Genomic DNA, 16,791 nt, shown 5'->3' on the forward strand with positions numbered 1-16,791 from the left:
ATGACAGTCAGCTTTTATGCTCCAAAAGCATCAGACACACATGGCTGACTTTCTCTTTTTAACAGAAAAAATGCTGAGGATCGAATTGTGGTTTTAAGATTCACACAGCCATTTCCTCGATTTCTCAGCTACCCCAAATGTGCACAAAGGAAGCCACTCAAGACACACATCTCTCTTCCACTGACCATTAGTAAACTCCGTCTGTATTTTGTCCTCCATTAAAGCAAAAACAATTCACTGAAGTAGAATAAAGACAAGGGTTTCTCCTAGTGGAAAAATAAGCAAATGCCCTTAACTATCCTCATTCACTAGTACATATGCAAAATATCCTACGATGTATTCTATTCTGTTTAGGTTTCTGTGTCCTATTGACGGTGCATACTAATATGACCAAATGCATTTTAAAGAGAGTTACTGTCAGGCCAAGTATGATCCAAAATTTAGGTTTGGTAAGACAAAATCCAAAACTTTTATCAAATCTAAGACTGACAGAAACATTTCCATGACAACTTTTTAAAACAAAATTCCAAGAGGGATAGCAGGCACAACACAGGACAATACAGAGCAGGAACGCACAAGTTTGAGACCTTTGGAGTGCTTCAAGAGTGTGTGGGTGGGGTTTTACAGATTTAAGGGCTAATTCCTGGCTAAAGTACACAACTCATTTAACTGAACTATGTAATCAGGATTTCTTGTCCCTGGGGAGGAGGGGGGGTGGAAAGGCTGTGAAGATACTATGCAGCTGCTATCACAGCCTCAGGGCTCCTGTGGCTCCCCGCCTACGGGTAGGCAGAGAATGTCTAATGGATGTGCATAGTCAAAGATCCAACAGCCCCACCCCTGTAACACCCACGGCCTGCCAACAAAACACATTGTGTTCTAGTGCAAAGGGATCCCCGATGGAACATAGTTAAGAAGTGTACAAGGAAGGGTGAAATCATGCACCTTGTCTTTTCTGTAGGATCGACCCATGCTGATTCAGCTGCAGTCAAGAAAGAAGCAATATTTGCCTCCTAAGAGGATAGAGCTTGGTGTATATTAAGTGAGAGGCTGCCCAAGCAAACAAGGCAGCAGGAAAGAAGGCACGAAGTCTAGAGAGGTAGATTGGGTTTTCAGAGAGAAGTAACTATTCCAACATATTATAGCATAATAATAATAATCCATAGCCCTTATAAACTACTATTCATCCATAGATCTCACAGCGCTTTACAAAGAAGGCCAGAAGCACTATCCCCGTTTCACAAATACAGAAACTGAGACACAGGAAGGGAAATCATAGAATATTAGGGTTGGAAGGGACCTCAGGAGGTCATCTAGTCCAACCCCCTGCTCAAAGCAGGACCAATCCCCAGACAGATTTTACCCCAGTTCCCTAAATGGCCCCCTCAAGGATTAAACTCCCAACCCTGGGTTTAGCAGGCCAATGGTCAAACCACTGAGCTATCCCAAATAACTGACCCAAGATTACCCAGCAAGGTAGAGCAGGGAATAGAACTCAGGTTTCCTGAGTCCCGGTCCAGTAACCTATCCACTAGACCACCCAGCCAAAGAAAATACAAAGCCAACATACAGGAATACCTGTTACAAGAATAATGGCCCTGGATCAGTCACCAATCCCATTTCAGTGAGTAAACCGGATTAAAAAAAAATAAAGTTTCAAGATAAGCTTAATGCAAAATGCAATAGAAAATTGATCTGATAAGAGACTGGTTCTGCTCATGCAACCAAAATGGGCCCAAGCCTGTTCCCGAAAGTCCCAATGATTTCACCAAGAACAAGAGTTAATCAATAGTTCCTGTAACAGCATAGAGCTTTGGAATTAAAACTCAGTAAAAGGATGCGATTATGGTCCAACAACTTATGTTGTTGGTGTGTGCTGTACCACAAAGTGAACCTGTTGGCATGGACATGAGTCCTTGTGTCAATTACCTGTCCAAGAAATGATTTAGCCAGGCTGATGCAGGATTGGTTGAAAAAGTCTGTCCCTAGCCGGGAAGATGTCCTCTTCTCTTCACTGAAGTATTTGCTGCTTACTGGAGAGGAATTCCCATCAAGAACAACTGTCAGGCTCCCAGAGGTGTCAGCTGGAGAGAAGCTGGGTTTACTTTGGACAGCATTTAATGGAGTTAACCGCCTTCTTTTTCTTGGCATCATTCTGGAAAACTGTCATTTAAAAAAATGAAATAAGCTCTTTGTATGTATTTACAGGAACGAATTTCCATGATGGTGAGCTTTTACCCAGATCCTTTTATCCAAATGATTACAAAAGCTCTAATTTATTGGACAAACTAGACACAGTCTACAACCAGGTTACACACTTATAGGCAGCTAAGTCAGGCAATGCAAAGTTGGCCTCTGCTCTGACAAGTGTTTGTAAAAAAGCAGCACAGGGCTCCACAGTTTTTAAGGAATTTAAATCAAATAAAATCTGATAAATTTACAAGTAACAATAAATTTCTAATTGCCAGCCCTAAAAGCAACCTGTAACAAAGATTATGCAATTCTGTTAAGTGATACACAAGCCAAAGAAGACTCTAAGAGCCATTTCAAGACCTGTCCCGGCTCAGTAGGACTCACAGCAGCAAAGAGAAACAAACAGTTCAGACAGCAAAGTGAGCAGAAAAGGCTCTGAACATACACAAAGCACAGATTTATGTACACTTCACCATTCTCTGAAATGCAGCCACCTCTAGATGAATGCTTGCCATGTACCAAGCAACACTGCTCAACAGGAAGTGAAGAAGAATCCTGTACCAACTGAAACTGCAGAGGAAAGAATTACATAATAAGAATGTAATTGCCTACACTGATCTGTGGCAAGAACACCTATATACTTCTAAAAATGCCATTGCTGCTAAAAGCCATTTGTACCGACATTTTGTGTCTCTCTTGACCGATGGCCCCTCCAGCAGCACAGTGTCCCTAGGACCAGTTCAGTACTGACTCAGATAAAATAGTGCCACCTACTGAATCACCAACACTATTTCCTGTAGCACCACTTTCTGCTCCAGAAGGATCCATTAAAGTACATGTTAGGGTGCATAGCAGGAAATTGCCCAAACACAGCACAGAGACAGCCTGTTTGATTAGTTTTTTTTCTAAATACCTAAGTTGAGAAGTAAAACAATCCTTAAGTGCAATTATCCAATGATGCTAGAGACTTAAGTGGAAAGGCCAGCTGCATGCTAAACTCTAAATCACAGCCTTCATTTATATTTGTGGGAATCTTTAAAAATCCCACTTGAGGTCACTGCATTAGCCTCACATACATGGCACACCTGCAAATGAGTGTCCCCATTCAAACACACAGGGCAGCGGGTATGTGAGGAGGAACACTTCTGGACGTCACATTGACCTCTAAAGTTCAATCAAAGGAATGACTCCCATTCAAAACGTGCTGGAGTTACTGCCCTGAAAGGTTAACTGGAACTTCCAGTTCACTAGCCATACATAAAGACATGCTGAAAATATGACCAATCTGCATGGTGCATTAACTCATTTGGCAACCGCTGCTCTTGTGGAATGCAAGATCAGAAAGAGGCTCGGAATCATTCAGCATCTATTGTCTTTCAAATTAAAGTAATTCATAAAAATTGCATGTGTGTCATGTAAACATTTCAGTACACTGTTACCACAGTTTTAGCACCTTTGGGGAGTATATCTCTGCTCTTCTCCTAGAAATCTATGGGCTAATCCAGCAAGGCACTCAGCACCCTCAACTCTCACTGAAGCAAATGGCAGCCAAGGATGCTCGAATACTCAATGGCCAGGAAAACACTATGGCAAACTTGTCTTATGTGAATTGGTTGTTATAAACAAGTATTTGATTGCGCCTGTGTACTGCATCTATAAAGAAAAGGGATTAATGGAATGTTGATCCTGTTTAAGAGGCCTTGGAAAAAAGAAAAAAAAAAAAAAACACTCCTTCCCTTTATCTTTCTGCTTGTTGGTGCCTATGTACTGCGGGGAAACATGCATTGAACACAGACTAGAATACGTGTCAGGTCACTCCAAGTCCATCAGTTACCAAGCAATTGTTTGGCAAATAAAGGACACCATCTTCTCTAATGCGAGTCTGTAGGCGACTCCAGGGATTGTAGTCAAAGTAGGGTTTTTCATTTGCATGTATATATTAAATAATCTAAACAAGAAAATTCTAGCTCTGTGTGTTATGTGCCTTTGAAAAACCCTAAAACCTGTAAAAGGCAAGCTACCCACCACTCTAAGACTAGGTCCACACTACCCGCCTGATTCGGCGGGTAGATCGATCTTCTGGGATCGATTTATCGCGTCTCATCTGGACGCGATAAATCGATCCCAGAAGCGCTCCCCCGTCGACTGTGGAACTCCTGCTCGCCGAGAGGAGGAAGCGCTGTCGACGGGGGAGCTTGCCTGCACTGCGTGGATCCGCAGTAAGTAAACTTAATTCGATCTAGGAAACGTCGACTTCAGCTACGCTATTCTCGTAGCTGAAGTTGCATTTCCTAGATCGATCCCCCGCCCCAGTGTGGACCAAGCCTGAGAGTAGCAAATGAGAATTAAACAGTGTTTCAATGTGTTTCTAACACAGATTTTACTGCAAGAAGTCAAGTTAATTACAAATTGTTGAAGATGCTGAAAAAAGATCAGTTACGAAATTGCAGAGTCCAAGCTGGGAGAAGAGAGAACAAAAAGAATCAAGGGGTAAATGACAGCACACTGACCCCAGAGAGTGTGCTGGGGTCGCTCTTCACAGGGGCTGCTGTGCTATACATAAGAAGATATTTAGCATGCTTTCAGCTGTAATGACAGACAGGTCAATAGCACATATATAAAAGGTTTTGATGCTGCTCAGCACTTGACATGCCCCATGCAGCCCAAGTTCTGAACACACACTGCTGCTGCTCAGGCACACCCAGCCTTCTCTAGTTATTCTAACCAGAGTGCATTCTTAGGCAGTTCCTGCCAGAGTATTTACAAAGGAGGAGAAGGCATGAAGGTCTTCACCGACTACAGAACCAGAAGATTCCTTTCAGCCACTTCACATGGCAGTGCCTCACTAGTGCAGACTGCAGCAGCTAGAGCAGGCTTCTTGCCCACTCCTGTATGTGCCTTTAGTAGAGACCAAACATGAAATGGTTAAAAACCTGCTGCTGCTCTCGCTGCTTCCGGAGAAGCAGATGGCTCCAAGGGGAGGTCCCCAACTGCCCAGGCTTCTGATAACCAGGAGAAACACATAGCAAATTGCTTGCCAGATACGAAGGTTGCAGATCTCTCAAGACAGATAGACAGACTTATGTGCAGTTCTGGCAAGAGATTCAAGTCCAGGACCTCCATGGTAGCATTCTCTGAAATGTTTCTAGCTCCACACGCAGAGCCAGTTAGACGGGCAGAAATGCAGCATTTCAATGGGTGGCTGAGACAGTGGTGTTGGGAAAAGGGATTTAGGTTTATTAGGAATGGAGGAACCTTTTGGGAAAGGAGGAGCCTATACAGGAAGGATGGGGTCCATCTAAACCAAAATGGAACCAGATTGCTGGCAGGTAAAATTAAAAAGTTTGTAGAGGAGTTTTTAAACTAAACGCTGGGGGAAAACCAACAGATGTGAAGGAGCGCACATTTCAGACAGAGACATCCCTTAGGGAAGGATTTATTTAACAGGGATTCTCCATATCCTAGTAAAAAGGAAAGGACAGAAGTTTATAAAGTACCTGTAGGCTTTGAAGAGAAACAATCAAATTAAAAAGAGTTCCAGTCAACTACATCACATGAATGCAGACAACTAAATATTGACAAATTTTATAAGTGCTTGTATACAAATGCCAGAAGTCTAAATACTAAGATGGGTGAACTTGAGTGCCTGGTATTAAATGCGGATATTGATATACTAGGCATCACAGAAACTTGGTGGAATTAGGATAATCAATGGACCTGGTAATAATAGGATATAGAATACGTAGGAATGACAGAGTAGATTGTGCTGGCGGGGGAGTAGCACTACATATGAAAGAAAGCATAGAGTCAAATATAATGAAAACGTTAACCGATTCTAACTTTACCATGGAACCTCTATGGACATAAATTCCATGACTGAATAAGTGTATAACGGTAGGAATATATTACCAACCACCTGACTAGGATGGTGATTGTGAAATGCTCAGGGAGATTAGAAAGGCTACAAAAATAGAAAACTCAAAAATAATGGGGGATTTCAACTATCCCTACATTGACTAGATACATATCAGGACAGGATGCAGAGATAAAATGTCTAGACACCATTAATGACTGCTTCTTGGAGCAGCTAGTCGTGAACCCCACAAGGGGAAAGGCAATTCTTGATTCGGTCCTAAGGGGCACACAGGATCTGGTCCAAGAGGTGAATATAGCTGAACTGATAAGTGATAGCAACCATAATGTAATTAAATTTAACATTCTTGGGGGGGAGGAGGATAGGGATACCAAAGAAGCTCAACACAGTAGCATATAATTTCAAAAAGGGCAACTACACAAAAACAAGGAAGTTAGTGAAATGGAAAAGGTCACAAGAGTGAAATGCCTGCCAGCTGCATGGAAACTTTTTAAAAATACCATAATAGAGGCACAAATTAAATGTATAACCCCTAATAAAAAAATAATAAGAGGACCAAATAAATGCCACGCTGCCTAAACAACAGAGTAAAGCAGGTGGTTAGAGGCAAAAAGGAATCCTTTAAAAATAGGAAGTCAAATCCTACTGAGGAAAATAGAAAGGGGCATAAACTCTAGCAAGTCAAATGTAAAACTATAATTAGGCAGGCCAAAAACCAATTTGAAGAGCAACTAGCAAAAGACACACAAACTAACAGCAACAACAAAAAAATTAAGTAATCAGAAACAAGAAGCCTGCCAAACAATCAGTGGGGCCACTGGACAACCGAGAAGCTAAAGAAGTGCTCAAGGAAGACAAGGCCATTGTGGAGAAGCTACTTGAATTATTTGCATTGGTCTTCACTGCAGAGCATGTGAGGGAGAGTCCCACACCGGAGGCATTCTTTTTAGGTGACAACTCTGAGAAACAGTCCCAGATTGAGGTTTCAATAGAGATGGTTTTGGAACAAATTTACCCAACAGTTCTGAAGGAATTCAAATATGAAACTGCAAAACTATTAACTGTGGTATGTAACCTATCGCTTAAATCAGTCTCTGTGCAAGATGATGGGAGGATAGCTAATGTAACTTCAAATTTTTAAAAAGGCTCCAGACACGATCCTGGCAATTACAGGCCAGTAAGCCTAACTTTAATACCAGGCAAATTGATTGAAACTATAGTAAAGAATAGAATTATCAGACACATAAATTAACACAATATGTTGGGGAAGAGTCAATATGGTTTTGTAAAGGAAAAATCATGCCTCACGGATCTATTAGAAATCTTTGAGGGGTCAACAAACATGTGGACAAGAGTGATCCAGTGGATATAGTGTACTTGGACTTTTAGGAAGACTCTGGCAAGGTCCCACACCAAAAGCTCTTAAACAAAGTAAGCAGTCATGGGATAAGAGGGAAAGTCCACTCATGGATCAGTAACTGGTTAAAAGACAGGAAACAAAGGGTAGAAATAAATGGTCAGTTTTCACAATGAAGAGAAGTAAATAGTGTGATCCCCCAAGGAGCTATACTGGGACCAGTGCTGGTCAACACATTCATAAAAGATCTAGAAAACAGATTAAACAGTGAAATGCCAAAATTTGCAGAGGATACTGAATTACTCAAGATAGTTAAATCCAAAGCAGACTGTGAAAAGTTACAAGGGATCTCACAAAACTGAATGACCAGACAATTAAATGGCAGGTGAAATTCAATGTTGATAAATGCAAAGTAATGCACATGGGAAAACATAATCCCAACTATACATACAAAATGATGGGGACTAAATTAGCTATCACCACTCAAGAAAGATCTTGGCGTCATTGTGGATAGTGCTCTGAAAACATCCACTCAATGTGCAGCAGCAGTCAAAAAAGCTAACCAAATGTTAGGAACCATTAGGAAATGGACAGATAAGACAGAAAACATCACAATATCACTATGTAAATCCATCTCTTGAATACTGCATGCAGTTCTGGGCACCCTGTCTCTGCAGAAATATATTAGAATTGGAACAGGCACAGAGAAGGGCAACAAAAATGATCAGGAATATGGAAGAGCTGTTATACAAGAAGAGATTAAAAAGACAGAGAATTTTCAGCTTGGAAAAGAGATGACTAAGGGGCGGTATGATAGAGGTATATAAAATCACGAACCATGTGGAAAAAGTGAATAGGGAAGTGTTATTTATCCCTTCACATAACATAAGAAACAGGGGTCATCCAATGAAATTAACAGGCAGCAGGTTTAAAACAAACAAAAGAAAGTACTTCACTCAACATACAGTCAACCTGTGGAACTCGTTGCCAAGGGATGCTGTGAAGGCCAAAAATAAAACTGGGTTCAAAAAGGAATTGGATAAGTTCATGGAAGATAGGTCCACCAATGGCTATTAGCCCAGATGGCCAGGGACCCAACCCCGTTCCCCAGATGTCCCTAAGCCTCTGACTGAGAGAAGCTGGGACTGGATAACAAGGGATGGATCACTCAGTAATTGCTCTGTTCAGTCCCTTTGAACCACCTGGCAGTGGCTGCTGCTCGAAGATGGGATACTGGGCTAGAAGGACCATTGGTCTTACCCACTATGGCCCTCCTTATGTTCCTCTCCCATCATGGATTCAGCTGCTCAAGCAAAATCAATCACCCTCTTTCCCACCTAACATACAAAATCAGGCTCTCACCTATAGCCCAGGACCTGAGGGGTCAGGCAGTATCTCAGCTCCTCTATGCAACAGCTAGACCTGCCTCTCCCTCTCACAGCTCTCCAGAGAGAGAGGAGGCTTCTGCTAACATTTCTTTGCCAGCCAGGTCACAGCAGGGTGCCCTAGCGCTATAGCAGGAGGAGACAAGTTGAGAGGTAAAGATCCCCACAGTACGGTTACCATTAGGACTCTTGCCAATCCTACAGCAGTCAGGAGGTACAGAAAATTTAAAGCAACAATTCTAGCAAGTAGGCAGACAGAAATCTGGATGTGGCAGGGGACTGGCTGTCTGAAACACAGGCTGAGTTGATCTCTAATGACATCTGGACAGGACAGCACAGAGTACCAATCACTATGCTGGAATGCTGCACAAGGTAAAGGTAAATTCCCCTCCCTCTTCCTCTCCTGTCTCAACCAAACTCCACCCTAGGAAGGTGAAACAGACAGATCACTTATTCAAGCGGAGAGGCTCTTCTTGAGTGCTGCAGACAGAGGAAAGTAAAGCAGGTCTGTCTTTTACATGTGGCTCTCCAGAAGCAGATGCCAAGCCTGTCAGCTGTCAAGTCCCTCCCCTCAGATGAGCCATCTCCTGGACTTTTGGCATAGAGTGTAGTGTCCAGCCTCCACCGCACCCTACAGTGTGACATCCCAACCTTGTACAGCATTCCAGCATAGCAACTGGGACACTGTCTGCTCTGTCCTGTCATCAGAGATTATCCCAGTCCCTGCTCCCAAGAAGGGAGTGGAGGCAGAGGCTAGCCAATTATAACTATAATCTGTAAGTGAACTATTTAGTCTCTTTTTTTTTTTTTTTTTTTTGGGTAAATAAAAGACCTTGATTGTGGGTTTACTCCTACACTCCTACCAATACTTTAAAAGTCTGGCAAAATGAATGAAGGTTACACCCACTTTTAGTGACTGCTGGGGATGTTCGTTTCCTGTAAGACAGAACTCCCGGTATGTTCCCATCCATCTGGCTGCCACATGTGATGCAACAGCTGACCAGACATCTTAGTTGTTTTGAAATAAAACATTTATCCCACTGCAAAGAACAGGCGAAGATTAAGGGGGAAGAGGAGAACTGATGAAAATTCACAGCTTCAAAATCTACACACAGTTGTTTTTTTTTGACTGAAGCCATTCCAGGCTCTTTTCAACATTCAAACACATAGCACATACCTGAAATGCCAAAATTACATATTAAACGTGAAAAATAAACAGAAGTTAAGACTAAAACTGACAACAAATGTCACCCAGCTCAACATCCTGAGATTTTAATCAACAGAACTGATATCAATTATCATTTAGAAAGATGTCTAGGGAACGGAGAAAGGGAGTGAGGGTCATGACTTCTAACCTAAAGAAAGGAAAAAACTAAGTTGAGGTGACAGCACAGATCCCCAAAACTACGGTACTTAGGAGGCTAGCAGAGCACAGACCCACGTGGGCATGAGGAAAGCTTAAGTGTGTGAGGCACCACTGACATTCCAGCAAAAGATAGTCCCTTCCATAGCAGAGTGGCCTAGTTTCTAGTCTCTCCTTGTGAGCAGTCTCTATTTTCCAAAATAAACTTGCATCCCATTTCTGATAGGCCTTGGAACCAGGCTTCTTCCTTCCCCTCCCCGAAGACAAAGTATATACTATTTCTAGGAGATCTCATGCAGGTCGCATTTCTCCACAGCAGGTGGTCCTCCAGGCATTAGCTGTGTCATTACACCATCTACCCCAGAGACTGTATGGCATTCAATACCCTATCTATATAACTGAATTCCTGGCCAATCTATTTACATTTTTATGTACAAAAATAACTATGTTAAATGAAGGTTATTTAGGTTAATAAATCAACTCAAAAGTTAGGAAATGGCAGAATGTAAGTATCTGTGCAATCTTAATGTGCCCCATTGTGCATATGCATTATACATTCTTTATTTACATAATCACATACTGTTTTCCCCGCACTGGACAGCCTTACTCAGTGCACAGCCTGGATGGTGCTCAGGAAATGAGGAAACTGTATTTCTTTCTATCCTGAACATTTAATATAATATTTACTTCACACAATCTATAGCCAATAATGTTAAGACCAATCAGAAGTGGGGTTTTTTTTCAACTATTAGAAACAAAAGAAATACTAACAATATATGGGTCCATGATGCATGGAGATGGTGATTACATCATTAATGATGCAGACAAGACAAGTGTGTTCAATCAACATTTCTGTTCTTAATTTGGAAAGAAGCTGGATGATATATTGGTATCACATGATAGTGAAATCCTTTCAGTGCCAACAATAACTAAGAAGGACACTAAACAGACTCAACAAAAGAAATATTTTTAGAATGGCAAATCAGGATAATTGGCACCTGTTTTAAAAGAGTAGGCCAAGGACATCTCTGGAGCACTGATATTAATATTTAATAAATCTTGTCATACTTGGGAAGTTCCAGAGGACTGGAAAGAAGGAAAAGTGGTGCCAATATTTAAAAAGAGTAAATGGGATCATATAGGTAATTATAGGCCAGACTGACACTGATCCTGGGTAAAATAATGGAATGGCTAATACAAGGCTCAATCAATAAAGAATAAAAGGATGGTAGAATTAATGCCTGATGAGATGCTTTTTTACAGAAAATAGGTCCTGTCAAATAAGCTTGATTTTTAAAGTGTTGACACAATATGCTTTGGACTTTTGCAAGACTTTTACCTCATGAGATGTTAATTAAAATAGTATCATTCAGAAATCAATATAGCACATAGTAAATGGATTAGAAACTATCCGAGATCTCAAAACGTCATTGCTAATAGAGACTCATCATTAAGCTGGGGGTTTCTAGTGGGGACCCAAGAGGATCAGCTTTCATTACAATGATACTGAATATCTTTATCAACCATCTGGAAGACAATATAAAATCCAATGATCTGATAAATGTTGCAGATGACACAAAAAATGTTGGGTTGTAAATAAGGATGAAGACATGTCACCCCAGCAGAGCAATCTGGACTGCATGGCAACTTTGGGGTGATCAAAGTATTTTAATACAGCCAAATGCAAAATCATATATTTAGGAATGAAGAATGCAGGCGACACTTACAGAATGGGGAACTGTATCCTTGAATGCAGAGATTGTGAAAAGGACTTAGGGGCCACAATGAAAACTGGCTGAACATGTGCGCTCAGGGCAATGCTGCTGCCAAAATCAACCTTTGGATGTATAAGCAGGAGAATATTAGGTAGAAATAGGGAGATGTTGTTACCTCTGTATTTGACACTGGTGAGACCATTAATGGAATACTATGTCCAATCGCATGTATTTGTAAAGAAATATGCTCTAGTTAGTTATTGGGCTTAATGAGGACTATACAGGGTGAAATTCTCTGGCCTGTGTGACACAGGAGGTCAGACTAGGTGATCATAATGGTCCCTTCTGGCCTTAACATGTATGAATTTATAAGTCTTGCATTTCCTGTTTTTGCTGAAGACTCCTTGGAGGAGCCAATAACTCCAGTGGTAACTATGACAGGTTTCAGAGTAGCAGCCGTGTTAGTCTGTATCCGCAAAAAGAACAGGAGTACTTGTGGCACCTTAGAGACTAACAAATTTATTAGAGCATAAGCTTTCGTGCATCCGAAGAAGTGGGCTGTAGTCCACGAAAGCTTATGCTCTAATAAATTTGTTAGTCTCTAAGGTGCCACAAGTACTCCTGTTCTTTTTAGTGGTAACTATGACAACGTTTAACTGAAGGAACAGGATTGTTACTCTTTGTTACTGATTCTTTCCTCCAAAACTGTCAGGCAATTGAGTTTAGCTAGGCGTTAACAAATAAACAAAGCACCAAGAGTATAAACAGACAGAATAAAAATCCCTCTCTTCACTCAAGTTCCACTTCCTTTGGTACCTGTAAGATAATTTCCCTACTAGTTCTTCAGACATCCACACAGTCTTCAAAGTAGACAATACCTGAATTTCTAATGTAAATTCCAACTCCCTTAAGGTTTTTCCCCAGGACTTCTTTACATATTGTAAAGAATTAAACAAAAGAACAACCCTGTTATTACCTCTGCAGATTCCTTTAAACCAGGGATGTCAGAACTCACAAGTTAGCAGCCCCAGGCCAAGTGGACATTGACTGGGAGGTTTCTCTAAGGAAGCAGCAGGTTATTCTGTCACTATGCCCTCTGATGCAGTACTAACTCAATGCCCCAGCAAGATGTTAAGGGCACTGTGATGATAGAGACCCCTTCTTTTAGTCGAGACATAAAAGGGAGGCACTGATTACCGGTAGCCCAGTGATACCCATACCTCAGTGGTTCAGGAGCCAAAATTACCAATCAACATTACCCAAATAGCCACAGTAGTGTGAATTCATTGTTTCATTCACTATAGTATTATTCATATTTAAACAGCATGATGGGACATATTTAGTTTATATATATTATATAATTCTCACAGCAAATAAGTTAATAACTTGATGCAAGTTGACAATTGATTAACAACATAGTAAAAGCATCCTGATTGGTTAATAACTTAGGTTGGTTAACAATTAAATCACACACTGTATTAATATCATGTGCTTCAAAGATCTGCAGGAGACATTAAAGAGCCACTTGCAGCTTGTGAGCCACAGTTTGAGTATCACTGCTGTAGCCATTCAAGATCCTGAGGCACTGTTTATTCTATTTACTGATGTTTATCTTGGTGTCTTCAGCATGATTAACAACCTTGGCACTAACCTGCCCCAAACCTGTGAAAATTTAAACACTCAAGTAGTCTCAGGGAATCAAGATCCAATGAGACTTAAGCATGTCAGTTTTTGCAGGACCAAACTCCTCAGGTGATTTCAAATTAATATGGCATTAAGCTTTGCTGACAGTCCTAGACTGTTTGTGCAAGACTGCTGTTAGATAGATAGACTGCTGGTAGCTGCATTTCAGCTTGTACAGCACACACTTAGCTGAAGTGAAAAATGCAAGCAGAACTTTAAGTTCTTGCTAGTGCATCTGTACCTTCAACTGCTGGAAGATCAGCACTTTCCCAGCAACACAGACGTAACTTTTATGGCTGTCAATTAATCGCAGTTAAACTCACGCAATTAACTCAAAAAATTAATCACAATTAATCACAATTTTAATTGCACTGTTAAACAACAGAATATCAATTGAAATTTATTAAATATTCTTGGATGTTTTTCTACATTTCAGATATATTGATTTCAATTACAACACAGAACACAGAGTGTACAGTGCTCACTTTATATTATTTTTACTACAAATACTTGCTCTGTAAAAATGATAAACAAAAGAAATAGTATTTTTCAATTCACCTCATACAAGTACTGTAGTGCAATTTACAAATATAGATTTCTTTTTTGTTACATAACTGCACTCCAAAACAAAACTATGTAAAACTTCAGTCCTACTTATTCAGCCAATCGCTAAGACAAACAATTTTGTTTACAGGAAATAATGCTGCCCCCTTCTTATTTACAATGTCACCTGAAAGTGAGAACAGGAGCCTGCGTAGCAATTTTGTAGCTGCCATTGCAAGGTATTTACGCGCCAGATATGCTAAATATTCGTTACCCCATCATGCTTTGGCCACTTTTCCAGAGGACATGCTTCCATGCTGAGAACACTCGTTAAAAAAGTAATGTGTTAATTAAATTTGTGACTGAACTCCTTTGGGGAGAATTGTATGTCTCCTGCTCTGTTTTAGCCACATTCTGACATATATTTCATGTTATAGCAATTTCTGATGATGACCCAGCACATGTTGTTCCTTTTAAAAACACCTTCACCACAGATTTGACAAAACGCAAAGAAGGTACCAATGTGAAATTTCTAAAGATAGCTACAGCACTCAACCCAAGGTTTAAGAATCTGAAGTGCCTTCCAAAATCTGAGAGGGATGAGGTGTGGAGCATGCTTTCAGACTCCGATGTGGAAACTACACAACCCAAACCACCAAAAAAGAAAATCTACCTTCTGTTGGTGGCAGCTGACTCCGATGATGAAAATGAACATTTGTCCGTCCACACTGCTTTGGATTGATGTCGAGCAAAACCTGTCAGAAGTATGGACACGTCCTCTGGAGCGGTGGTTGAAGCATCAAGGGACATATGAATCTTTAGCACATCTGGCACGTAAATATCTTGTGATGCGGGCAACAACAGTGCCATGCGAGCACCTGTTCTCACTTTCAGGTGACATTGTAAACAAGAAGCAGGCAGCACTATCTCCTGCAAATGTAAACAAACTTGTTTGTCTGAGTGATTGGCTGAACAAGAAGAAGGACTGAGTGGACTCGCAGGCTCTAAAATTTTCATTGTTTTATTTTTGAATGCAGATTTTTTGGTACATAAGTCTACATTTGTAAGTTCAACTTTCATGATAAAGAGAATGCACCACAGTACTTGTATTAGGTGAATTGAAAAATACTATTTCTTTTGTTTTTTACAGTACAAATATTTGTAATAAAAATAAAAGTGAGCATTGTACACTTCGTATTCTGTGTTGTAATTAAAATCAATATATTTGTAGAATATGTAGAAAACATCCAAAATATTTAAATAAATGGTATTCTATTATTAACTGCATGATTAATAGTGCAATTAATTTTTTTTAATTGCTTGATAGCCCTAATAACTTTGCATTGCCCTGTTCCCACTTCCCAGTCTGAGAAGTCAGCTGCCTTCAGAGAAAGGAAATAGGTAGCGATCCTTACTTAGTGCTGTGCACATAGGGACAGGTGACCCCCAGGAAGGGCATAGGGTATATCCCATTTACAGACAGAGTACTGTCTTAAGGCAGAGGAAGGTACAACCAAACCCACATCTTCTGAAGAGCTGGGAGAGAAGCTATAGCTGGCCTGCACCCCGTGCCCCTCCTCCCCCAAATGCCGGGGGGGCTCCGGGAAGGGGGGGCTGTACCCCGTGCCCCTCCTCCCCCAACTGCCGGGGGAGGCTCCCGGGAAGGGGGGGCTGCACCCCGTGCCCCTCCTCCCCCAACTGCCGGGGGAGGCTCCCGGGAAGGGGGGGGCTGCACCCTGTGCCCCTCCTCCCCCAACTGCCGGGGGAGGCTCCCGGGAAGGGGGGGCTGCACCCTGTGCCCCTCCTCCCCCAACTGCCGGGGGAGGCTCCCGGGAAGGGGGGGCTGCACCCCGTGCCCCTCCTCCCCCAACTGCCGGGGGAGGCTCCCGGGAAGGGGGGGCTGCACCCTGTGCCCCTCCTCCCCCAACTGCCGGGGGAGGCTCCCGGGAAGGGGGGGCTGCACCCTGTGCCCCTCCTCCCCCAACTGTTGGGGGGGCTGCAGCCAACCCCCCCGTTGGGGTGTCTCGATGGCCGCGGCCCGGGGCGGGAGGGGCAGTCCGTGCTGCTCACCTGGGCCCGGCCGCCTCCAGCCGGCGCTGTAAGCAGGGGTGAGGCCGAGCTCGGGGAGAGCCGAGGGAGCCCCGCCTCACCGGAAGGACTGCAGAGTCCCGCCCCGGAGCGACTTTCCGCCCTCCCGTTTCCCCGGCCCGAGCGCCCCCTGCACCCTCCGGACAAAGGCCGCGTCGGGAGCTTCAGGGCCGGGCCCCTGCGCTTCCCTCAGGGAGACACCCCCCCCCCTCATGGCCTCTCCCCGTGCAGGGCCCCCCGGCAGGCCCCACTTGAGCCCGCCCTTCCACCTGCACACCCGCATCCTTTGTTACTATGGGCCTGAGTGCGGGGGGGCACAGGCCGGCCTTGGAGAGTGCAGATTGGGGGGGGGGCTCCCAGGTAATGGGGGGCACAGGCCTGCCCAGGAGAGAGCAGTCTGACGGCATGCGCAGCTACAACACAAATAAGATCCTTCAGTTATTGGCAGTTGCTTGTCCTTCCATTAAATGCATGTGTAGGTGCATACACTCCCCCCAGTCATGGGCAGCCCTGCATGTGCACACCATTAAGATACCGACCTCCACACATTAGGCATGTTTAGGGTTACCATATTTTGAGTGTCCAAAAAG

General features: G+C 42.6%; 1 protein-coding gene across 16 annotated transcripts in view; it reads right to left on the reverse strand.

Annotated features, from left to right (window-relative positions):
* Window positions 1–16,620, reverse strand: part of MPG (N-methylpurine DNA glycosylase) — a 61,782-nt gene extending 45,162 nt beyond the window's left edge. For 3 of the 16 annotated variants that reach the window (XR_010591153.1, XR_010591152.1, XR_010591151.1), the window contains exons 1-2: window positions 9,717–9,849; window positions 1,930–2,163 (exon numbers count right to left, since the gene is read on the reverse strand). Coding sequence is in view for 5 of the 16 variants with exons in the window: in XM_065559879.1 (XP_065415951.1) it covers window positions 1,930–2,163; window positions 9,717–9,776 (294 nt within the window). In the remaining 11 variants the exon portion in view is untranslated. Of the gene's footprint in view, window positions 1–1,929; window positions 2,164–9,716; window positions 9,850–14,786; window positions 15,044–16,183; window positions 16,369–16,478 lie in introns of those variants that run through there. The other 13 variants (XR_010591148.1, XR_010591147.1, XR_010591150.1 and 10 more) reach the window with 10 other exon arrangements.
* Between the last annotated feature and the right edge of the window lie 171 nt (window positions 16,621–16,791).

This window comes from Chrysemys picta, chromosome 10 (genome assembly GCF_011386835.1).
Source record: "Chrysemys picta bellii isolate R12L10 chromosome 10, ASM1138683v2, whole genome shotgun sequence".
NCBI classification, from domain to species: Eukaryota; Metazoa; Chordata; order Testudines; family Emydidae; genus Chrysemys; species Chrysemys picta.